Here is a 26,986-nt window from a genome sequence, read left to right as displayed (position 1 = left end):
AAATTTCCTTATTTGATTTCTTTGCAGTACAAGATGCTTGCAGTAGTTTCTGCCAATGCTAATGTTCAGTGACATGGTTAAACAAACACATTGACATACATAAAATCATAATTTAATGTAATAATGTTATTAGTATTTACTTCACTCTCTACAGTTTCTTTCCTTTCCTTTGCTTGTGTCTATCCCCGTCTTAATGTTTATCTTTGTCTCTTAACTTTTTTTCTCCCCTTTTTTTCCCTCCCTCCCCTTCTCTGTCTTCCTGTGCACTCTTTTGTTACATACTCTCTGTCTCTTTTCTCTTTATTTTCCTCTCTCTCTCTTGCTCCCCCCCCCCCCCCCCCCACCCCAGCACACACCCACCCATGCACACCCTCACAGAAAATTAATTGGATGCCTTCACGCTTAAAATTAATTCAGATTTTTAATGTCCTGCTTTAAAGCTATGGGGCCAAATAAATAATTGTGATGATTGAGAGTGCATATGTATGTTTGAGAGTGAATTTATATATTACAGCTGTTGAATATTTTACAACTATTGAATATTATTAAGAGTCTAAAGAACATTGTTTAAATTTAATGATTTAAATAAACTAATGATTAAATAAACAATTTGGCAATCTAAATCAGGCAGTTGGAATGGCAATATCACTGATCTCTTTTCCAGTGCATGGCCAAATGTTTCTTAGCCCGAAGGGTAACCGTTTCAGTGGCATTTCCACCTCAAAATTGTTCAACACAGAATGCTTTACAAACATGAGCATATGATCTTAACTGCTGCAGTACAGACATTGTTTCAGTAACTGGTGGTTAAATAATTTGAAAGCACAGCATTAAATAACTGGTGTTGGAGTGACAGCAAAATTTAAATCTTTTTTGTGGTGTATGTAGGTTTTGGACTGTTAGCAGTTAGCCCCTCTCTTGTGTAATTTTCTTCCGCACTTCCTGGGTCTGATTTGGCATCGCAGCAGATAGTATAAGAATGGTTTCATGAGTGCCTACAGGCATGGAATAGCCCACTAAGGCCATAAAAAAGGCTAACTTAACCATAACTTGCTGTTATCTTGCTCTCTTTAAATGTGCTGCTATTGCGTGCAACTTGTGACTCACTGTTTCCCTTCAAGCTGATAAAAACAGACGCACTAATGTGCTTGATTCCATAAGAATGGCTTTAAGTCCTTATTCTAATTGCATTTTCATTTCATTTCATTTAAATACATTTAGTTATTGAATTTATCAAATTTTATTGAAAATTAATTTGCAGTCCTAGTAGGTATGTGTGTGTGGTATAAGCAGAAGCTTACCCGGCAGTCCTCAATCACATGCTGCTCCTGACCCTGTGAGTCATGGCTGGGTTAGACCATGTAGACATCACAGTTTCTGCAGTCTGGGCATAAAGAAGAAAATTGAAGTATATTCTAGGCACAAATAAAAGCATTTTGAGAGTAGCTTGCTACTACAGGCTAGCAGAGGATAGCAGAATCATTGTTGTGTTTTTCTTAGTTTTAGACTCACATACCCTGTCCACAGAGTTAGGTGTAATACAGTTGTATGCAAATGTTTGGGCACACCTGGCCAAGTTACATATTTTATTACATTTTGAAGTAAAAAGAAGTAAACAGAACCTTCCAGTGAACTGTTTTAGAAACTGCATCTTTCTGCGTGTTAATATGCAACTACATTACATTTGATTCACTTGAAAATTAGAATAAAAAAGAAATTGTGGCATGTGCAAACATTTGGACACCCTTCCAGTTATAAAGCCTCAACACTTCAAATGTTAGGCTGTTACTTTCTAGTTAGGACTGGTTATGCAGGTCGAGAATTGTTAGGAATCGTCAGCTGCTGACAGTGTCGGAGCAGAACAAATACTCTGATTCTTCAAATCTTCAATTTGATTCTTCAATCTTGCTAACACTCAGCAACTTCCAGCTTTTGACTGTCCAAACTGCTTGTATGCTGGCCAGTAAGGCAAAGTAAAAATGACTGTATTAAGCTATATTCAAGCTAGTAGAAAACAACTGCCATTTTTGCACAGCACAACACAGCACAACTGAAAACAGTGAGTGAAATGCAGTTGCAGAGCTGGGAGAAGTTCACCCTGTCAGTCAAATGGCCCTTTCCTGTTGAAGCAAGTGGTTCTCGAAACCTACACCATCGGACTTACGAGACTGTGGTCTGTGTGATCTCACACAGCTTGCAGTGGAATTAGTTTCATCTCATGTCATATTTCCACACTAACCAAACTCTGGATGTTTTGTTTAGCAAAACACTGCTTTCTTGACCCTTCAGCCTGTTTATGACTGATTTCATTGCTAAACTTAGGCACTGTCCTCAACTAGTCAGCAGATGCCACACTAGTGAATGTGATAATTACCTAGACTATGCAAACTCTGGTTTGCAACTTCTACAAATAGTAACATTGCTATTAAAGCTGAGAGAAAGGATCAGTGTACTATGTGTATGTTAGAGCACGTACAAAGGTACATTCTCAATGCTGGAAAATAGTGAGTGGTTACTGGAGCATTTAAAAGTATTAGCCAAGGCAATGCAAAGGGCCAATCAATTTTGGTCATCGGTCATTATTAAACTCAGTATAAACCTGGCCATTTAAAGAAAAAAGTAGACTCAGTAACCTAAACACATCAGTTCAGAGTTCTGCTTTCTGTGTGTGGACTATGATGTACTTGCAGTAATGTATTCCTGTTTCTAGTATTGCAATTAATTAGGATACTATTGAGCTTCAGTACCCTTCTGCCTGCACTTGAGTTAGCTCTGCAGAAGTGCTGGTGCTTCAGCTGGTGTATCATTTCCTCTGTCTCAAGATCTCTTCCACTTTACCTGCGAACAGTGAATTTAAAATAGTTTGATCTGATTAGTTTTTATGATTGTGTCTTCAAAGCTTTCTCATCCTTTATGAGCTGAGGAGGTCAGTTTTTTGACGTTCCTTTTAACTTGTCAAACAAGCCACATGATATGTCTTAATGCTGTGAATAGCAGTGCATAAATGCTATTTAAAGCCAAGTATTTGTCGTAACAAGTCAGAAGTACCCTCTGAAATAAACCCTTTGTGAAAAAAAGTTTTGATTTTTGAAGAAAGTTTTATTGTTCTTTATCCAGATTTCCTGAGACTTTGGCCGTTAACATACTTCTCCAAATACCTTTCTTTCTTTGTGTCCTATAATGATTACAAAAAATGGATTGATAATCAGGTTTTGGTGCTTTTTAGGGGGTTTGTTGTATAATAATGTGTGTAAACACTGTTTTTGTTCCCTCGTCTGTTGGTCTTTAAGTTAAGTTATACTTTTTTAATCCCACAAACAGGGAAATTCCACCTCAGTATTTAACCCATCCGTGAAGTGATACATACACACTAGTGAATAAACACACACTAGGGGGCAGTGAGCACACTTGCCCGGAGCGGTGGGCAGCCCTATCCACGGCGCTTGGGGAGCAATTGGGGGTTAGGTGTCTTGCTCAAGGACACCTCAGTCATGGACCTTCCGGTCACAGGGCCAGTTCCCTAACCTCCAGCCCACAACTGCCCCCAAGTCTGTTTAATTTAGTCTGTTTAATTTAAATTTCAGGCAAATTCATGCCATTTATTTCGCTTTATTTGATTTGAAGGAAATGAGCTGACCTAGCCTGTCATTCATTAGTTTTGCTAAACCATGTCCTTTATTTTGGAGCCTGATGCCACTGTGGTTTTGTGGTTTTTGGCTTTCAAATTAGCCTGCACCTGCTTTCTGCATTACAGTAGAACCTATTAAAACACTTCTGAAATATGGTGAGCTCAGTAATCGGAACAAACATGTCAAAATTGACCTTCATCTGTCAGATGAGATGTTGCTTTCCTAAATGTACATTGACATATGATTTCCATAAGCAAATGAATGCTGGCTGTGGTTGCCAGACAGAGACCTATTTTCCTGTCAGTCACTTTTGTGGTGTGACAGCTGATAAGCAGGCTGGCAGCACTGGAACCTGCTCTTTAAAGGAGCTCCTTCCACCCCAACCAAATACACACACCAGCTAGACATGGACTAGCTCACTCAAACACATAAATACAACTTGAGAAAAAATGGCCTGGCATAGCTGCGTGGTCCACTGATTTAGTTCAAGTCAAGATTTATCAATATGCATGCACTTTTTAAAACAGGCAGTCTCACAAAGCACCCATCCTCCTTTGGTTGACACCAGATACCAAAACAATAACAAGCAATATGAACAGTGAAAAAGGTTTTTACCTTTTAATATATACACAGAGTTTTCCTGCAGGAAGCTTGATGGTGGTCAAACAGGTCCAGAAGGCAAGCTAGCAGTGGGCATCCGATCAAGGCAGATGAAGCAACAGCATCAGACCACACAGAATGGGCAGTTATTCAACTTGGCAAAGAAACACACAGACAGTTCTTTTAAAAGACTGATTAGAGTACACAGTGTTAGCAGAGTTCAGCAGTGACTCAGGCAGGTCTAACTATTACAACCTAACTAAAAGGGAGAGCCAGAAAGTAACAAATTTATGAGGACTCCCTGAAACGTCAGCGCCCCTCCGCTCCACCATCAGCAAACTTGAATAAACATGTGAGAGCATGGGGATGACAGCATGAACACTCCTAGTTGACTATAATACTCTTTAACGGTAAAAATTAATTTTCAAAGGTTTGACTAAACAAGTAGGATTTTAACCTTAACTTAAAGATTGAGGCTGTGTTTGAGTCCCAAACACTGAATTGAAGATTATTTCAAAGCTGGAGGGCTTTGTATGAAATGCTCAGTACAAAAATTATTTATTATTAAAAATATTTAAACTATCATTGCAGCCTTACAAATATAATGTAGACATTCAAAGAATATGATTTTCCTTGAGGATTTCAGTCTGAACTTAACAGTTAACAGTTGCTTTTTGAAATAGGCATAAAAAATGTCAGAACAGATGTCATTTACAGATTATCAGCTTGTTAATTCTAAAGGAATAATGAGAGATACAGAAAACTATACAGATGTTAAAAGTGACAAATGAACAGCTGTTAGATTTCATTGTATTGTGCTGCAAGAAGCAAATTGAGTGCATGGGATTGAGACAAATAAATGTAAATAAAAGAATGCAGGAAATGCATTCATTAATGCACATCAAATAAACTTCTAACCTATAGATTGGTGCTCTAACAAGCTTAGAGGACATTGTACGTAATGTCTTTGAATTTGCAGCTTAATGCCATTGTGATTATGTGGTTTCTGGCTTTCAAATTGGCCTGCACTTGCTTTCTGCACTACAGTAGAACCTATTAAAACACCTCTGAAATATGGTGAGCCCAGTAATTAGAACAAATATGTCAAAATTGACAATTTAATCTGTCAGAAGAGATGTTGCATCCCCAAATGTGTGGACATTGCATTTATGATTGTGACAGCCCTACCTGTGTCTTTATTGTCTCAGATGGGGTGTGTCTGAGGGTCATGAGAAGAAATGTTTAAGAAATGTAATTTGTGTATATTTTAGGTGGCTGAGATGCATGGAGAGCTGATCGAGTTTAATGAGAGGCTGTATTGTTCACTCATGGCTAAAGACAACCTGATTGGCCAGATGAGACAAGAGCTCATTGACCTTCGAGGCCCAGTGAGTACATGCACATTCACACACCTATAAATCTTAATATTTCATGATTTAGGTATTCTAATAAAATGTATGTAGTTTAGAAAGACTTTTTTTAAGCCTTTTTTTGACAGTGCATGTGTAACTATCATGTAATATCACAAGCAGCTGATTGCTTCTCAGAGTGTGTAAGCACCTGCCTAAGGACCACACAGAAATGTAAGGAAATTGAGGGTAAACTGCACCTACTGGGCTATGGATAAGGGTGTACATTGGGGCATCAAAAAGAAATGCAAAAATAAGAACTAAGAACAGAGTACTGAAAGTGTATTAAGTGTGCTTCCAACCCTATATACAAAAATATATGTACAACAGGCTCATGAAAGTTTTCATCCTTCATAGATGTCCACACAAAGAACTGTCATGAGCATACTGTAAAATGGTCTTTTGTTATGCTTTTAGAAGCACCACCTGTGAGGTCTGCCCTTGTTGTTTGTTTGGAACCAAAGGAAGCAAGATTCCATGTATCACAAAAAATATGAAATCTGCTTGTGGCTTGGTCCTGGGTTGAATCTTCTACCGGAGCTTTGAGATCTTTGCCCAGTCAACAAGAAAACACAAGGGGAGGCTATGACTTGACAGGTGGCTACCACTCCTTCTTCAGGTTCATATGTGATATGGACAGGGTGTCTTGCACCTTGCCTTTCTATACTGGACTGTAAAATCAAATCCCTGCAAGTGGATTGCCCACCTGGTCAATCTTGAAGAGGGCTTCGGATGGTTAAAATCCCAAGACAGAGGGGACAACAGCATGATCTGTGAGTGTCGCCCTTACAAGTTCACTCTCCACTTCTTAACCACTCATATCACTGCAAGACACAAGTGGAGTATTGAAGTGGAGTAATTCAGTTCTGCACCTTGCAAAAGCCTGGAGGCTTTTTGCTTGCGTCAGCTTGCACTTGAAAGCCCTTGGTAAAGTCAGGTCGCTTCAAGATTCGTGATGAGATCAAAGCCTGCTTGATGTCTTGTAAGACTTTTTGGCACTTGTCAGTCCTCATCCATCAGTTACATTTCTTCTTCAGAGCATTCAAGCAGGCTGCTTTGTCAGCAACCTGTGGATTTAAGTGATGGTACCCACCTGCCATCCTCAGGAACACCTGTATTTTCTTCATGGACCGAGGTTCAGGCTCTTCACCACTTTCTCCTTTTCATGCTCTGTTTGGATACCCATACTGGACACTACATGTCCCAAAAAGATGAGCTTGCATTGCAAGAGGTTACACCTCTTGAGGTTGAAAGTGAGTCCAGCCTCATGAATACAATAGAACACATCCTCCTGGGTGTTGTAAGTGCTGTTCCACTGAGGTGGAATAGACAACTATGTTGTCTATGTAAACAGGGCAGCAATGACCATTTAACCACCTCAGAACAGATTCTATAAATCTTTGAAAAGTAGCAGCAGCATTTTTGAGTCCAAACGACAATGAAGTAAATTCCAACATCACAGTAGATGGTAAAAGCAGTTTTCTGGATGCTCCATGGTTCCAGTCCTACTTGCCAATATCTACTTTTGAAATCAAAGATGCTGAACACAGTAGCTCCATGGAGGGACTCCAGAATGTCCTTAATCTGAGACGTAGGGTAACCCATCTAGATGGGTTTTTGTGTTCTCCTGTAGTCAACACAGAATCTCATACCTCCATCCTTTTTGGCACCAACACCCCTGGGGATGCCAATGGAGACGTTGAGGGTCTTATCCATCTCTTTCATTACATCAATCTCTTTCTTAATAAGCTCCTGTTTGTCAGTGGAGACTCTGTATGGATGCTGTCACACATCCATAGTGCAGTCACAGCAGTGGTGTTTCTTAGGTGTGTAGTGCAGACAGATGCCCAACTGATCAAAAGCTGAAGAAACCTCTGCCTGACATAGGTGCCTGCATCAGCTCCATCCACCAGGTTTTTGATTTAGTTCAAGTTAAAGTAGTTAAAGTGTGATGATGTCCTGGGCCAGGTACATGTGTATTTTTGCTCTGTCATTTGGCTCCACCTGCTCCTCTGTGACGTAATCCTCCAATGTGGGCATGGTAAAAGTGGAATTCAAAACATCTAATGTGATATCAGTTGTGCTCAAAAAATCTGAAACCGTGATTGGGAAAGCTAGATCTTGATGAGCTATCATATGGAATGGATGAATTCCCAGCCAGCCATGCAGATGACATTCCAGCTCTACCTTACCCTAGGGTGCTTGGCTCTGCCCATTAGCTAGATAGAAAGATTTGTCCATTGTTAGGCCTCCAAAGTTCACTCTTCTTTTTCATTTCATTACATTACATTACATTTAGCAGACGCTTTTATCCAAAGCGACTTACAAATAATGAGGTACATAGAACAAACATAGTCAGGCCTTAAAGGAGGCCAAAGGGTAATAGCAGGGTAGAGAAGGGAAGGAGTTTTTCATGTCATTCCAACTGGTTCCCATATAATGAAAGGGTATTTCCTGTGTCGGTCATGGCTGACAGCTGTTTCTCCCAAACTGCAAGAGTTAGGGTAAGAAATTTTACCAGGTGTGAGATGTACTGGATCACACTAGTTAGGCTGGGGTTGAAAGGTGGTTTCTTGCTGGATTTGTGACCTGATCTCTTTCCTCTTCTTTTATGATTGACGCTCTCCCAGTAGTGTTTGGCTTCTGAAAGGCCTCTCTGTCAGGGTTCCAATTTGTACCAGCTCATTGACACTAGTGATGTATACCCTCAAGAAGCTTCCCTGTCAGGGGGTGCAGTTTCTTAATATAGCCTGCAATAGTTTCTTCTCAGAAATTCCTTTCCTCCATCTAAGACAGAATGCTTGGTATTAGAAAGCAAAATCACATATGTTCTCATTGATATCTTGCGTATGCTTCTGTAACCGTCTGTCAGCTTCAGTCTCATCATTTTTAGAGAGAAATTACCTAAAAAACTTAAACTTTTCTCACGTTCTGATCACCCCCTTTTCAGCCACCCACCAATCCTTGGCTGTACCAGACAGAGCTGATGTGAGTCTAACATGAATTTCTGTATCACGTAGGGGCCGGATTGTCAGAAACTCTTCACATTTTTCAGTGAAAGTAACTGGATCCATTTCCTCACCAAAACCTCCACACCAAGGGAAGCCAGTCTTGACAGGTGGTTTGGTGTGCATTCCAGTTACACTGTCCATGAAATCATTCTGTCTATTTCTTTCCCCTTTCTCTGCTGCTCTGGAGAACCAAGTGGAAGTGAAATTGCAGGCTTGAAATCTCTTCTCAAGTTGGACATCTCTCCTTTTGAAACAGTCCACAACTGATCTTTCGAGCTCATGAATCTCCAGATCCATCTCTTTCTTAAGTTGCTCACACCACTTCTCCACTTAATATCCCAACTGATTCTAAAGAGCTTTACTACTGTCCTCAAAACTATCTCTCAGAACATGCAACTCCATTTCTTGATTTCTTGGGTCACAATGAAACAGCGCTTCTTCAGCGTCCCTGGTAGTACAGCATCCCTGCAGAACAAAATGTGGTCAGTAGCCTTCCTTCCAACCCTCAGGAAGATTGTCCACAGGAGGAGGAAGAGGAGGAAACTAGTTTTGTTGGTCATCTGAACTCTCGCCAGATACTGATATTTTCTGCTCGTCATCTAAGCAGAATTATAGCTGGTTTAGGGTGTCAATGTCATTCATGGATCTTTGAGTCACAAATGGACCAGCAGTGAACTTTAAAAGGAGTGAGGATCAATCTATTGCCTCTGACCATTTACTTACAGCCATCATTACAGAGAGTTTTTGTTCTGTGAGAATAGGCAAATGAGAACAAAAAAGGTAGGAGGTATTTTCTATATGAGGAGAAACTGTGCAGGTTCCCGTGTGCGCCACCACTATATATCCACCTGTGTATCCTCCCGTGTAGTTCTGGGCTGATTCCTCACCTTTCTTAGGATCATTGATACGCCACGAGGTGAGATCTTGCATGGAGCGCCGAGGGAGATTGACAGTCATGTTTGGCTTCTTCCATTTTCTAATAATTGCTCCAACAGTTGATCTTTTTTCACCAAGCTGCTTGGCAATTGCCCCGTAGCCCTTTCCAGCCTTGTGGAGGTCTACAATTTTGTCTCTGGTATCTTTGGATAGCTCTTTGGTCTTAGCCATGTTAGTAGTTGGAGTCTTACTGATTGTGTGGGGGAGACAGGTGTCTTTATGCAGCTAACGACCTCAAACAGGTGCTTCTAATTTAGAATAATAAATGGAGTTGAGGTGGACTTTTTACAGGCGGACTAACAGGTCTTTGAGGGGCAGGATTTTTGCTGATTGTCAGGTGTCCAAATACTTATTTGCACCAACACACAAATAAATTATTTAAAAAGCATACATTGTGATTTCCGTATTTTTTATTTATTTATTTTTTTACATTGTGCCTCTCACAGTGGACATGCACCTAAGATGTAAATTTCAGACCCCTCCATGATTTCTAAGTGGGAGAGCTTGCAAAGTCGCAGGGTGTTCAAATACTTACTTTCCTCACACACACACACATATATATATATATATATATATATATATATATATATATATATATATATATATATATATATATATATATATATATCTTCTTGTTAAAAATTAGGATTATCAAATAGAGTCTGGCCTCTGAGCCAGGCGTATAATGTTATTTGCAATAATGAAACAAAATGTATGGATTTCATTTTGTGCCAAAGGTTTCAAGTAAAATAAGAAATTCCTCAAGCAAAATATTGAGTTTTGTCCAAAATATGTTGCATGTATAAATAATGAGTTATATCAAACTTTCTCAAAAAGGTTGCTACTGATTTTCTCTCATTCTAATATAACTTTATTACTTTTTATAATTTATACCATTTACACATTTAATGCAGAAATAAAGAAACTTCATGCCCTTGCAAATATAGTGAGTTGAATTTATGTGAATGTATGATTGCAGATTCCTTAAAGGACTCACTAGAACTCTAAACAAATTCATAAAATTGTGATAGATAATTATAGAGACCCTCTAAACAAACAACATGTAGCTGACTGAATATCAGTCCATTAAGCCATTAACTAATAGTATTAATTTATTTTTTACTATATGTTTGGTTTGAGTATTTGACAACTGTTTTGCTGGTGTATTTAGTCTATTTACCTTAAAACCTCAGAAAAATGAAATATTGATATGAGTAATATACAGCAAAAATGTCTTTAAGCATATTTTATTTTTGCCATATCATCCACATTTGATTACAGCCATCAGACACACACACACACACACACACACACACACACACACACACACACACAGGCTCTCTGGCTTGTAGGCCATGAGTAAAGGGAAAGAATAAGTGTAATAATAGGTAAATGTATCTGTTTGTTGAGCTTTTCTCCATCCAAATGTGGCTTTTCATAATAAGAAGTAAGCTTTCATTATTTAGACCAGTATTATAGTAAATTATGGGTCTTCCTTATTTTTAGACCAATGTTGTGATGAGAGAAGCATCTCAGGGACTGACATGTTTTTACCAGCTTGGTGCCACATTAAATCATATCAGTTCCACTTTAAAATAAGACTACCTTTATAAAGGGTATATAAATGATTTACAAATGTGTTTATTAATGGTTATTAATTAGGTTGTAAACACTTAAAAAAAAAACATTAATAAGCAGTCATAACACATAAATGGAAAGGGCAACTGCGGCCTGCTGTTTGCCAAATAGTGAGTTAAACTTCAGATCTTGCCGGATTCTAATCTTAGTTTGTCTTTTCCCATCAGTCAGCATTTGACCTGTCAGCATCATCACATATTTGTTGATATTTGTTTAACTATTTAATGACTAAATCCATATTCACAAGGTCTTAGCACTATTCTGTACATTGACATTTTCATCATGCTGTCTGACATCTTCCTCATCATCACAGGTATTGATATAATGCTGCCATATGTTAATGTACAGGCATGAAGGCCCTATTGTGATCACTGGGGTTGAGTGGCATCTTCTTTAGGACAGCATTCCAGGTGTAACATTCTGTGGCCTGTTTAAAACATCCTGAGGTATTACTTACTCTGCTTCAAGACCATCATGTAGTTTCCAATGTTGCAGTTGTTGATTCAAAGATTTCAGGCTTTCGTGTTTGGTTTGATGTCTCTTTGCATCTCAAATGGTCTATGACCATTTGTTAATGAGTTACTAACACTTATAACCACCAAAGGGAGCCCTATTTTAAAGTGTAAAACATTTCACCATTTGTTAACGAGCTACTAACACTTATAACAGCCAAAAGGGAGTACTTACTGTAAAGTGCAAAACTTCACTGTTTATTAATGTGCTACAAACATTTACATTTAGCTAATCTAATTTTGTCACATGAAGTACAAAGAAAGATACAACAGAAACAAGCAAACATTTTCATTCATACATGCTGAAACTCTTTTCATTATAATGAAACAGTTAAGCACTGTTGATCTCCAAATTCAGACATTAAAGCAGTCTTTACTGAATGATAATTAGAGCACTGGAAAATAAGCCGGAAAGGCTTTCTGTACATCCTTGAACAAGCGTCCATGTGGCCCATCAGGGTGAAAAGAGCCAAGCCAGGATGACCATTCAAGAATCATGAGGTGCTCCTTCAACAAAGTCTCTGTACGATTCCCTCTCAGTCTACGGATATGTCCTTTGATGGTCCCCCAAGCTCTTTCAACATGTTGTGTGTGGCTTCCGGACCAGGGATCCACATGAACATAAACTATAGAAAGTATATAGAAAGCGGTGAGTAGTGTTTGTTTACGCTGAAAATGTTTCTGTCATTGGATGGGAGCTAAATGATATATATATAATTTCATGTTGTGACAGACATATTATGTGTATGTGTGGGCTATCAAGCAGCAGTGTCTTTAAATGCTCTTTTTAAACAAACTTAAAAGGTGTACAAACCTTTCGCTGATGATGGAAGCAACTCTCATCTATCACAACAAATTCTTTTCGACCACCAAGACACTGCCTGCTCTTCCTCCTGTGTCTGTCCATGCACGAATACAAACCTCTTGCACCTTGCCATTTTTCTCAGTGTTGTGGAGCTGCCAGCAATATCATCACTGATCATATCAATCTGTCTGAGCCTGAGTCCTTGTGAGAATCTGTAGTAGAAAGAAATAATGTAATACACACTGACAAGACCTCTGTAGCATGTGCGTACCTTAAAAGTATGTGTTTATAATGTACTTATAAAAGACAGTGTTATATTGCTATTTTTCATTATACAAAAACACAGTATAGCACCTGTAAATATACTTCATCCAACTGAAGAGAGATGATTTAGACTTTTCAAACAGGGAGCCAGCTCTGATATTTTTTGCGGCTCTTCTATGACCTGCTCTTTTACAGCACCTGCAAACATGCCGAACATGTATCATTGTTTTTTACATTACACCTTGCTGTAATATATTGCACACACTTCACACTGCGTTACTATTAATGATTTAGCAGCAATTAAACATTAATTTATTAATTTATTCATTAATAATAACAACAACAACAATAATAATAATATGATTTATGATAAGCTTAGTATAAGTGTGATGTGATGTTCAGTGGAAATTAGCAGGCCATATCACACACCAGATGTACTGGTCCTTCTTTGTCATAGATACCATTTTCATTTTGTGATGGCAAAGAGTGCATTTGAGCTTCTCCTTTAAAAGGTGTTTCTTCTGCAACCACTTAATTAACTTCAGTGTCTTGCTTTTTGTTTGTTTTCCTTCAATCCGGGCCCTCAACTTAGTTTCCAGAGACATTCTGCTGAGGGAGTACACACTTTCAATTAACAAAAATATGCCTGGAACATCGTTACGATACAAGCTTTTCAGTTTTTAGGTATAATTAAAATTTTCACTTTATATGGTAAAACATTTTACACTAGAAAGACTACACACTAAAATACAATATAATAGAACCCAGAATAAAAAAAAATTAAATGTGTTCACAGTGGGGGTTGGGGGGGGGTTGTACACACCAGTAATGTTAGTGTGAAAAATACAGGTATTATAGCTGTTATATTACCTGTTGTGGATGTGTCCTGCGTCCAGTCGATTCAGATGAACACGATTTTGGCGCTAGAAAGTAAAGATCCAACCACAGACGATGATACAGAAACAGCCAATCACAGGCACCCGTGTTGATGACGCGCGCTGCCGCCTCCCCCTGGCTGGGCTTTTTTAAAGAATCATGGAAAATCTCGATGCGGAAGAGTCGCGCTCCTCTGCAACCGTTGCTGCCAGTACTCGTCCAAAGAGTGTCCCAAGGCGACAGCAGACGCGCCAAGATGAGCGAGAAAGTAAGTTTTTCATGTTATCTTATTATATGTCCATAATCTATTTGGTAGCTGTCTAAGGCTCCCTGACCTCGCTGGGCTGAGTAGCAGTTAGCTAGCTAGTTCGCCACAGAGGTTGCTAAGGTAGCTAGGTAGCTAACGTTAGCTAACGCTAACATGCTTAACGGTTTTCATGCATATGTTTTTATAGTTCAATGCAACTGTAGTGAAATCGCTTTCCACAGAGGCAAATAAGTGAACGTATTCGTCCATAGTGCGGTTTTGTAGGTATATTTAGGTTGTTTTTTGCACCAACATCATGTGTTGAAATATTAGGTATATAATTGTAAAGCTTTGCAAAGGCGTGTTTCCTGACCGCAATTTCCAGCCTACGCTTTTGCAATGAAATACGTTAATAATAATAATGATAACAGCATTTACAGTAACTGCAATAATAACATTATACCTCAGTTTTAAGGTGTATAAGTTTCTATCTAACAGCTTAAAATGGCTTTTAGACTTAAATTAGTTTAAATTTATGTTTAAACGTGTTGCAGAGTTTCATATTTAAAGGAAATTGACACTATGCTAGATGATACACTGATTTTGAAACAGAGCCATGGTGAAAATGTTGCGTTGTGCTAAGGTAACGAGGTATCAAATAGCTATATCTGCAAGTAGTGAACATTTTACTCTTGAAATCATAATTCAGGACACATTCAGCTGAAAATTTCAAGAAAGTGTTAATGTTATTTTATGATCATCATGTTGGGAAAGAGAACCGTGAGAGCTAGATGACTAATTTAATTTTAAACAGCTCACTATATAGGCTTATACATTGTGTGCTTCTGTGTCTGATCCACTCAGACCAGCACAACACACATTAACACACCACCACATCAGTGTCACTGCAGCGCTGAGAATGATCCACCACCCAAATAGTACCTGCTCTGTGAGGGTCCATAGGGGTCTGGACCACTAAAGAACGGAGTAAGAAAATATGCAGAGAGCCAAATGGACTACAGCCTGTAACTGTGGAACTACAAAGTTGTGTGCATGTTTACATACAGTATGAGTCCCTCAAGTGGCCAAAAAGCTTGGAATGGGTGATATATTCTGAGGTTGTAGAAAGATATGTTTATAAATGTATTGGCATGGATTATTGATGTCAGTTTACGTTTCTAAAGATCTGGCTCAAACGTAATGTTGACACTTTGATATTGTACAATAGATTCAAGTTAGAAGGAAGAACAAATTGTGTGACTTGAGAATATATATATATATATATATATATATATTTATATATATATATGCATATATTTATAAATACAATATACATTCAGTTGAATTAAATTGCCAAAACTAATAATTTTCACCAGTGTGGAAACTGATTCAGACCTGGTGTTGACACCTGTCTGACACTGTACAATAAAATCAGGTTGAAAAGAAGGATGTCATGAGCTTTAATAATGATTATAGACCCAATTGGTAATTATCCTGTACATTGGGGTGGTTACCTTATAGCAATATTTCCACCATTTGTTTCATAACTCACACCTGTAATATTTTGCAGAGAATCGGCTTACTTTGAAATGAAATACTGCAACAAATTGAAATACAAAATCCAAACTGTACCATAAGAAGGATGTGCCCACAATAATTTTCAGGCAGTAAATTACATTTGTGTGACCTTAGACCAATTAGAATATTTTGCAAGTCTGACTGTCTAATAAGTTTATAGCTATGTGTTTTTCAAGACCATAACTGCTAACTGACTAGTACAGTCTGGTCCCAGTTGTTGAAACGTTTTGTGGATGTGAGTCTTTATGGCTGACTGGCAGAAATGTCATCAACAGAAATCAACTACATTAAAGACGTGAATGTGGCTAGTGAATATGTCATGAAATGACTAGAGATTTTTTTTTTTAACATTTATATCAAAAATCCTGAAAATTGATTCTGAGTAATATTTTTGACTCCAAGATTTTTTACCAGTCAACCAGTCTGTTGAAGTCAGATGACAAGAGCAAAAATTACAATGTAGAGTTTGAATTAAGCAAATGTTCTGCCATTCTAATTTTTAGGCTCAGCCTCTGACCTAGCCCCTACTGCAACAGTACTTCTTAACAAGGAGAAACAAGAACTGACCTTTCTAACAGAGAAGCTGGAATGGCAGAAGAAGAAAATTGAAGAACTGGAAGAAGAGAGAGATTTTCTCCGTGGACAGTTGTCTGCCCTCACAGGTACATGGCTAGAATTAGCTAGTTTAAGGCATGAGCAAAGGAGTTGGTTTTATAAGCATTATATGATATGTACTGGGCAATAGAAAATCACCTAGCCTCACCTTTAAGTATATTATTAACTTCTGTGAATAAAGGTATTTACAGTATGTGTATATAATAATAATAATAATAATAATCTGTAGAATCTTTTCATGCCGGTGGCAATTCAAAGTATTTTGCAGACAGGTGATAATCTTTAAGAATAATACAAGAAATTCTGAATATTAATTTAAAATTATGTAGCATTACAAAAGACTGACACAAATCAAATTAAAAGAATTCACATAGGCTTAGAATTATTAAACACTGAAGAGATGCATTTTCAAATGTTTATTAAAGGTGAGCACTGAGCTTGACTGTCTAATAAAAAGTAACAGAAAAGGTCTCTCCACATTTTCTGTATTTTATGGAAGGAAATCTGTTCATTTTATTTTGAAAATTAATTGCAAACTTAACAACTTTTAGAAGACAAATCACCATGAGACACACTAGCAGACAAGTTAGGGTTAAATAGTTGGTCTGTGGTAGAAAAAAAGCATGTTGGTATTATCTATGTGTTTATTAATTACACTAGGGAAATATGACTACCTGAATATTTTCATTTTTGCAGTGTTGCAGGTGGAGATCTGCTCTTTGAGAATAATGTATGTGCAGTTTAGTTTTCCTTCATAAGTGCTCTGATTTACAACACTTTCTCTTGAGCTGGGTATTTGTTTATTCATCCATGGATTTTTATAAGTATGCAAGTTTGCTTCCATTCGACTGGAGCAAGAATGTCGTTTTTGATAATCTAGCACTTAGATCAGACACCAGATCACTAGAGGAGGTAGTCTGAGCTGTATTCAATGAATTGTTATAAATATTTTTAACCTTCTCAACTGTAACTTTTTTTTTTTAAATTAACGTTCAGGCAATTTCTTCCTATAATAATAGGTAACGTGTTAAAAATTTGTGTGCAGGCTACAATCTCAGTGATTCTTTTTTGTACTTTTCAGTAAAAATAAAGGAAGAAACATTGGACAATCCAGTCGCTGTGAATGATTCTGAAACCTCTGATACATCATCCATGTCCTCATCCTCTTTATCCTCATCCTCATCTTCAACCCCCAAGAAGCGTAAACACAAATCCAAAAAGAAACACAAGAAAGAGCACAAGAAGTTTCGACAGCGTTGTGAGCAGCAAATGATGTTTAGAGTTGTTTATGCACTGGCAGCATGTATATGGGAGGCAAATCCAGCTAAAAAGGAAATGAAAATGAAAACAATAAAATATAAATGCAAACTTCTTTTTGCCATTTCTTTTTCCAAATATCTGAGCAAATATCGGGTCAAATTTTAAAATGAAATGGAATGCCTTCATTTGCAATTTCAATTTTCACATGAACGTGAGCCGTTTGTGACAAAAATAAAAAGATACTGAAAACACCTAGTAGTTATTTCATTTTAATTGTTATTCTATTTTTTCACGGCCAAATCCTCAGCCATCTGAGTCGGAATCGCCATCATTCCTCAAGATAAAAGACTAAGAGTCTCCAGAAAAAACAGTCATGACTCAGATCTGGTGAAACTGAACATCAGACCAAGTGCCGTCAGAATAAACGGCCTCAGAGAAAGGGTATCAGACTGAATAGCCTCAGAGAACAGGAATCCGAGAGAAGTTATCAGTCCAAACACAAGCCTGGTCGAACACAGACTGGTTCGTATGACTTAGAAAACTATGGTGTATCTCGATATAAATGCCAGTGTAACATTTTCAGTTTTTTCTGAGGCCGTTTGGTCTGAAAAAGCTCTGATACCTTTTCTCTGGGGCCATTTGGTTACCAGATCTGAGACATGACATGTTTTTCCTCGGAAGGCTGGGGCTGTCCTAAAATGTACCCCGCAGCCCCGCCTAGTGCTAATTAACATGTTTGCAAGTTGGTCAGTTAGAAAAAGAAATCTAAACTGGAAAAAGAAAAGTGAATCTCCAGCAGGTGGCGCTGATATTCGTTTTCATTTGCCTTTTCATTCTGACAGTTAAAGCGCCTCCACGATGAAAACTGAATCACAGTCACTTTGCTGTTGATTTATTCGTTTTGCATTTTCATTTTAATTTTGTCAGATTTGCAGCTTATCGCTATGAAAAAGAAATAAGAAAGCAAATATTGTATGTTGATTTTAGATTTGACACACACTATGCGTTTCATGAAGAAAAGCCAAAGTTAAGTTTGTGGGGGTTTTTTTGTTTGGTTTTTTTTTTGTCTGTTAGCTTTTTCATTTTAGATTTGGCCGAAAAACCAGAATAAAAACCAAAATGAAATGACAAATAGGTGTTTTCAATTTCTTTTTATTTTTGTCACAAACGGCTCAAGCTCATGTGAAAAATGAAATTGCAAATGAAGGCATTGCATTTCATTTTCAATTTTGACAGGATATTTGTGCAGATGTTTGGAAAAAGAAATGGCAAAAAGAGGTTTGCATTTACATTTTATTGTATTTTCATTTCCTTTTTGCCTGGATTTGTCTCCCATAGCATGTGTAGGTCATCCAAAACATTCTTCTTTAGGTTTAGAGTTAGGTCTTGATTTCAGAATTCAGCCTGTTGCTGTTAGCCTTCTATAGGTTTATACAATTTTAGTTATGTCAGTCTCCTGTGAACTGTGTATTTTGAGCGAATAAAAGTGTTTTTCTCATTTCTATTGTCATGACATTGTGAAGATGTTTAATGCATAAATGTAAACTCTTACTAAATAAGTGTTAGTAACTCATTAACCATCCATCCATCCATCCATCCATTTTCTAAGCCGCTTCTCCGTGGTGAAATGTTTTACACTTTAAAATAAGGCTCCCTTTTGGCCTTTATAAGTGTTAGTAACTCGTTAACAAATGGTGAAATGTTTTACACTTTAATGCTCCCTTTTGGCGGTTATAAGTGTTAGGAACTCATTAATAAATGGTCATAGACCATTTGAGATGCAAAGAAACATCAAACCGAACATGAAAGCCTGAAATCTTTGGATCAACAACTGCAACATTGGAAACTACATGATGGTCTTGAAGCAGAGTAATATACCTCAGGATGTTTTAAACAGGCCACAGAATGTTACACCTGGAATGCTGTCCTAAAGAAGATTCCACTCAACCCCAGTGATCACAATAGGGCCTTCATGCCTGGTGTACATTAACATATGGCAGCATTATATCAATACCTGTGACGATGAGGAAGATGTCAGACAGCATGCTGAAAATGTCAATAATAATACAGAGTAGTGCTAAGACCTTGTGAATATGAAGTTAGTCATTAAATAAACTTATCAACAAATGTGATGATGCTGACAGGTCAAATGCTGACTGATGGGAAAAGACAAGCTAAGATTAGAATCCGGCAAGATCTGAAGTTTAACAGTAAAAATGGATGTGGGCTCACTATTTGGCAAACAGCAGGCTGCTGTTGCCCTTTCTATTTATGTGTTATAACGGCTTATTAATGGTTTTTAAAGTGTTTACAACCTAATTAATAACATTAATAAACACATTTGTAGACAATTTATAAACCCTTTATAAAGGTAGTCTTATTTTAAAGTGGTACCCTAATATCTTTGCCTTTGTGCTCATTGCATATTTCATTACTTGCACTTTGACTGCATTCAGAAAAAGATGCAAAGGTTGATGTTAGGGTGGTACTGTATATCGTTGATCATGATTGCAGTATTGGTCTTTGCACAACTCATATTGCATAGTACTGCAGTATGCAAATGACAAGGCCTGTCACTAGGAATTATACATTGTATGTCCAAAAGTATGCAGACACCCCTACTAATTGGTGAATTCACCAATGCACAACCAGTTTGTATTATTTCCATAGAAAAGTACTAATATAATGAAACACACTGGAGCAGCTGCATGTGAGCCTAAGGTCACCATGCCCAATGCTAAGCATCAGCTAGAGGGGTATTAACGCCTCCCAGCATTGGGCTGTGAAGCATTTCCGTAGTGATAGAGCACTATTCAACATTTTGGGACGAACTGGAGTGGTGTTGGTGATCTAGCGTTAATTATCCAACAGTACCTAACCTCACTATTTCTCTTGTGGCCGAATACAATCAAATCCTCAATAAATTTACATACAGTGTAAAGTCTTCCCAATAGAGTAACTGTTGTTAGTGTAACTGCAAATTCATATTTATTTCATTGTTATTTATTTGGACTTTTTGAACATTACCTGTCTTATCTGTATTTATTCTGATCCATATTATCAGCATATATAAATGATCTGTGCTCTAATCACCTTTAACCTTTGGGTATAATGATCAGTGATATGTTACCAGAAAATAATCCGTTTGTAGAAACTTTTAAATGTGTTTCTAGGTTAATGTAACTTACAGACATCAGAGAAAAACAAATTGGAAGCTTGGTGCACAATGAAACCATGTCCCTTCTGCCTTCTTTCTTTTTTTCTTTTTGGCTAAAGCTCTTTTATGTCCTTATACATCAGTTTTGCCATTTTAACCTGCCATGGCTATGAAGAAGTTAGCACTACCATAAGCCATGTTTTCTCCAACTTATTGTATGTGTAATCACCTTCACAATTACCCATTGTAAGCTCATGTACTGCTTGTGTAGTCTTCTCCATTAGATGTGCTAATCAACACTCGACATTTGGAATTTTACTATATCAAGACCCCACTGTATTAGTAATTGACTGATTATTGTACAATTAATATAGTCAATGCAGACTTTAAAAATAAACAAAAATGGGCTTAATTGAACAATAACATATCAAATCAAAGATTCCAAACACTTTACCAGGAAAAGATAAAGTAAGAAGCCTTTGAGAAACTTTTAAATATAGAAATTAGCTTTCACACGGACATACTTTCCATCAAACTAAAAGATGTACACAAAAAGTCATGTGTAAAAAGTCACAACTGATTGGCCAGATTTTATGACGTACAATATTTGTCAAACTTTCTGAATTATTATGCTGTATTCTATTATATCAGGTTGGTTTTATTTATGTTTGTTTGTCTGTAATATTTGATCAATATTGCATAAGACACCATGTGTTACCCTGGTTTTGTACAAAGCAAAGCAGAGTGAAGTCCTTCAAGTGGCTGACTGCTATTATAAAACTGAGAAATCTTGGCATCTTAGTATGTAATATAATTTGTGTGCAGTCAGATTTGTACACCTAATATTTTATAATGACCTCAGCTTTGTTTTAAAACAGAAACTCTTTGTTCACTAAATTACCCATTTAGAGTTTTTTGAATAAATAATAAAACCCATGCATAGGTTGAAATGATGTTACTAAGTTATTAAGAGAGGAGATGACCGTTTATTCTGACTTTGATTTGTTCAGATATCTTTGGTCCATATACATCAAACAAACTTCACCAGAGTTCATTTTGATGTGAACAGAGACCAACCTGCTCAGGGATTCTCAGTCTGCTTATTTGTGTAACATATTTGGATGGCAGCATTCTCACTTGCTGCAGCAAACTACACTAACAATCAAACCAGGTTTTGTTTTAACCTGCCAAATCTGAACAAACCCTAAGAGAGACGAAAAGGAGAAAATTGAAAATTGACCACAGACTTTGACCAGTCATAAATTATATGAGAGATTTTTCTGTGGGGATTTAGAGGCATCAGATAATGACTCAACCAATGTAAGTGATTTTAGATAAATTCAGACCAATCTTTAACCGCATCAAAGATTCATTAATTTATGAATATATTTGCAAGGGAAATTGCAATCACAGTATGTAGCAGTGTAATTTCAACATGGAATTTGCAGCCCTGGTAAAGTTATATAACACAATATAAAATATATAAAAAGCTTGATTGAGTGAAAATTAAAATCTCAAATGAATGGTATCACACTTTCTGTTCTATTAAGGTGCCCGGGGACCTAAGCCAAACCTCTGATGATCCGAGCCTGTCCGACTTTGAGATGTAAGTGCCCTTGCTTTTCTGTGGTGTGTTCTTGATAGTGTATTTCTTTTTGCAAGACGGGTGGGTGCTATACAATGTGAGTGGTTTTGCTCACTTTCTGAATTGCCGCTAGAGCCAATAGGGTGATTGTGTCGTACTAAGTTGAAGTGAACATTTTAAGAATAGATGGGCTGAATGATTTTGCTTTCTGTGGAATGTAGCTGTAAACTTTCAGGTATTATATCTGTCCATATTATACTAATTGTTAAAACATAGAGATTTTTTTTCTGGTCTAACAGCATGCTATGAATGATGTTAAGAAGTGTTGAGCTTACTGAACTGTTTTAATTCTCCTGGCTCTTAAAGCAACGGTTCAGTGAAAAATCTAAAGCACAAAAGACTTGTTTGGTGTCTGATGTTTGCTTTTTTTTTGGTTTTGTTTACACTGAAGCTCCAATGTTACTAACAAGTAATGGAAGATTATGTACATCAAATAGTATCAGGCAACCTATATGCCTAAATAAACCCACACTAAGATTTAGCTTTGCAGCAGATTTTTGTTCATTTTTATAGCATATAAATAGTGTTATTCAGTGTTGTAGTTTGTTATGATTTAGGCATTCAGTTTTCACAGTGCAATACACTGTTATTAATACACTTCTATTACTTGTTAGTTTCATTAGCTTCACAGCTTCAGGGCAAAACTTAAGAAGCATTGAGGGCGCGAAACGTCTTGGTTGATTGACTACCAGAGTAATGGGAAAGTTGTGTTAATTTGATTGTTCGCCAAACTATAGGCTATAAGGTCCATGATACAAATATAAGATAATCTTCAGTTTTTAACGTTATTATTGCTAAGAAATCATACATTTTGTTGTAGGAGATACCAACGTGTAGTGTAATGAAGTATTAAGTGTTTGGCTGTTAGTAAGTCCATTCATTGTACAATACTGTGTTCATTCTTGTTGTTATTGCTGATGTTGTAACTGCTATTACTGTAGTTGTGTACTGTGTTCGAGAGAGGTTGTCTTTGTAGTGTAACTAGTCATCAGAATTGTCCATCTCGTAAATTGTGTCCATTAACATGACCCCTTCCTGTGTTACGTGTTGGGTTAGCACCAGGCTGGGCATTTCTTGCTGCCTATTTCTGTGTTTTTCCTCAGAGCTCATCGTGCTCTTGTCAACGTATGGATACCTTCGGTATTCCTGCAAGGCCGTGCTGCCAATGCCTACCATGTCTACCAGGTAATATATCATTACTGAATCCATTTATCTGAGCGCTGGGTGCTATAATTCTCTCCTCGCTGTATGCAGACGAGACACATCTCATTCATAACCACCCACTGTAGAGTAGAAAATTTCTGCACCCACACATGCTCAGTTTTGGTCTGTCATGTATGTTGTAGATACTGTATGCTGCCTGAACCCCTTTCTTTTTGCTTGGCTGATTCTGGAACTAAGCTATGTCATGTTTAATGGAAAGATGAATGGAGTGATGTGATGGTGCCCCATAAGAATTATCAGATAACAGGGCTCTAGTCAGACTAAAATGGTTGCAATTGCCACCACAATTATTCATTTCCGAGTAATAAAACTAATTCACTCACCAGTGGCGACAGGTAGCAATTTTATTGTTTTGTATTTATTACTTTTTAAAAATGCATTTTACCCTTTTAATCTTAAAACGTAACTGATAGGCTTTAGTGTCCACCTATCAAAAATGCCTGCATGCTTGTGGGATTTTGACTAGAGTGGCAAAATGTGATCAGCAAAGCAGCTGAGCCAAGATGAGCTTTTTACTGTTAACCTCAGCATACAGAAAATGGCAAAATGAAAAATATCAGATTTTTTCACGTAATCACAGTCTCCATCAGACTGTAACACCTCCTCAACCCTTAATCTGCTTAACCTCCCAAATCATGTTAATGAAAAAATAGCAGACTGGATGTGTCGAGAATCAGGCACAGTGGAAGACAAAGGTACTTAAATGGGAATTCCACTGAATTTTCAAAATTTCTGTACAGTTCAGTGTTTGAGATATAAAGAGTCATTGTTTTAATGTGAAATGGTTCATTTGCAGAGAACTGGCAAACTGATGTCTTTACAGGGATGGTGACAGAAACCAGGACTCTTGGAGTTTTTGTGTAACATTCTTCTTCTTCTTTCGGCTGCTCCCTTTAGGGGACGCCACAGCGGATCATCTGCCTCCATCTTGCCCTATCCACTGCCTCCTCTACTTTTACACCAACCATCTCCATGTCCACCTTCACTACATCCATAAACCTTCTCTGAGGTCTACCTCTTCTCCTTCTGCCCGGCAGCTCCATCTCCAACATTCTTTGACCAATATATTCACTATTCATCCTCAACTCATGTCCAAACCATCTCAACCTGGCCTCTCTGGCTTTATCTCCAAACTGCTCCACCTTCACTGTCCCTCTGATCTGCTCATTTCTAATCTTGTCCAGCCTTGTCACTCCCAACGAAAATCTCAGCATCTACATCTCCGCCACCTCTAGCTCAGCCTCCTGTCTTTTAGACAGAGCCACAGTCTCCAAACCATACATCATAGCAGGATGCACTACTGTCTTGTAAGCCTTCCCTTTCACTCTTGCTGCTATCCTTCTGTCACACATCAGCCCTGCACCCTCTTCTTCACCTCTATTCTACACTGTCCATTGCTCTGGATGGTTGACCCAAGATACTTGAAGTCATCCACCTTTACGACCTCTACTCCTTGCATCTTCACCTTTCCACCTGCCTCCCTCTCATTCACACACATGTATTCCGTCTTGTCTCTACTGACCTTCATGCCTCTCCTCTCTGGTGCAAACCTCCACCTCTCCAGATTCTTTTCCACCTGCTCTCTACTCTCACCACAGATTACAATGTCATCTGCAAACATCATGGTCCATGGAGCCTCCTGCCTGACCTCATCTGTCAACCTTTCCATCACCATTGTAAACAAGAAGGGGCTCAAAACTGATCCCTGATGTAACCCTACCTTCACCTTGAAGCCATTTGTCACTCCAACTGCACACCTCACCACTGTTTTACTATCCTCATACATGTCCTGCACCACCCTAACATACTTTTCAGCTACACCTGACTTCCTCATATAGTACCACAGTTCCTCTCTTGGCACCCTATCATATGCCTTCTCTAGATCCACAAAGACACAATGTAGCACCTTCTGACCTTCTCTGTACTTCTCTACCAACACTCTCAACGCAAAAATTGCATCTGTGGTACTCTTTCTGGGCATGAAACCAAACTGATGCTCACTGATCTGAACCTTTCGCCTTAGCCTTGCTTCAACAACTCTTTCCCATACCTTCATGGTGTGGCTCATCAACTTTATACCTCTGTAGTTACTGCAGCTCTGCACATCACCCTTGTTCTTAAAAATGGAGACCAGTACACTGCTTCTCCACTCATCAGACATCCTCTCACTCTCCAGGATTTTGTTAAAAAACCTGGTTAAAAAGTCCACAGCCTTCTCTCCTAAACATCTCCATACCTCCACAGGTATGTCATCTGGACCAACTGCCTTTCCATTCTTCATCCTTTTTAAAGCTTCCCTCACTTCCACCTTACTAATTTTCTGCACTTCCTGATCCACTATCTCTCCCCCCCGTTGTCCTCCTCTCTCTCTCGTTTTTCTCATTCATTAATTCTTAATGATGGTAAAATAGTGGTAAATCAGAAAATTCTTTGGGGACTATTTTGCCTTAGAGCACCCCTCATGTATCCATCCACCATGAATGGATTAAAATGAATTGAATGAACTTTATCAAAAAATTACTTTAAAACAATGTCTCAGATGTCACGCAGTGTATTCATAAACATTTCATGTAATACTTTTTGGGCGGAAGCTTTTAGAGAGGTTTAACTTCTCAACTGTCTGGTTTATACCATCACTATGAACAATTCTGGCTCTGTAAGTCTCTCTAGAACAAAAAGTTGAAAATTGAAAAATCGGTGGAGTTCCCTTTTAAATCACAGAGCTGACCTGAGGTGTATTGAAAAGCGTTATTTGTTTGCATAGTATTATTATTTGGCACATTATTATTGATGCCTGATGCCTTTGGGGCGTTTTTTTCTCTCTTAGAACCCAGTGGCTCAACCTGTTTTTTTTTTTTTTTTTAATCTGGAGCCCTGGATAATACAGCGTTACTGTTGTAGCAGTGTCTCATCTTGCATTCTTTAAATCTCATGATTAAAAACAGGTAAATTTTTAAACATTATTCTAAACATGGGTGAGCTATGTTTAAAACTATTGTAAAATACTTAATATGTAAATAGATAAGCACTAGTGTCAGTTGAATTCTGTATGCTGAGTTAAAATGCTATAGTTCTACTGTAGTTGCAAGCTCTTCATGCTTGCAACCCATTGTTAACAAACTCTTTGAAGCAGTCAGCCAGGTGAGACCATATATGGAGGTGATTTTACCAGGATCTGTGGTTTCTTTCTAAGTAGGTTAATCTTGCTTTTGTGGGCATACAGTTTACATGTACAAAATATGTCCTGTGAATACTTTTTCAATGTCCAATAAATGACTGATGTATTTTGTAAAAAAAATATTTTCTAGGCAGTTCTAATATTGGGTAGTGCATATCTAAGCAGTACCCTCACCCATCACATGGCTTATATGGTTTGTCCTGCCTGCGCAGCTTCAACAAAGCTGTTTTCCCCTACAGTCTGTCTGTGTACGGGTCAGACAGTGAAGGCTAACAACCGAGCGAAGTTAAGCTTGCAAACATGACTGAGCAAGCACTGTCTAATTGTTGTCCATTTGTTCATTAAGACATTGCCATATAAAGGCTGTGAGTGGACAAAGCGAGGATAGTCTACAACACCACC

At 37.9% G+C, this 26,986-nt stretch overlaps 1 protein-coding gene across 3 annotated transcripts in view; it reads left to right on the top strand.

Moving 5' to 3' along the window:
- snx29 (sorting nexin 29) overlaps positions 1-26,986 on the top strand; it is a 185,348-nt gene that overhangs the window by 82,388 nt on the left and 75,974 nt on the right. For all 3 annotated transcript variants that reach the window (XM_017705474.2, XM_017705476.2, XM_017705477.2), the window contains 3 exons: positions 5,501-5,617; positions 22,088-22,143; positions 23,286-23,367. In XM_017705474.2, coding sequence (XP_017560963.1) covers positions 5,501-5,617; positions 22,088-22,143; positions 23,286-23,367 — 255 coding nt within the window. The remainder of the gene's footprint in view (positions 1-5,500; positions 5,618-22,087; positions 22,144-23,285; positions 23,368-26,986) is intronic.

Source organism: Pygocentrus nattereri, chromosome 13, assembly GCF_015220715.1.
Source record: "Pygocentrus nattereri isolate fPygNat1 chromosome 13, fPygNat1.pri, whole genome shotgun sequence".
NCBI lineage: Eukaryota > Metazoa > Chordata > Actinopteri > Characiformes > Serrasalmidae > Pygocentrus > Pygocentrus nattereri.
The sequence above is the reverse complement of the archived record's forward strand: the minus strand, read 5'-3'. Positions and strand labels throughout refer to the sequence as shown.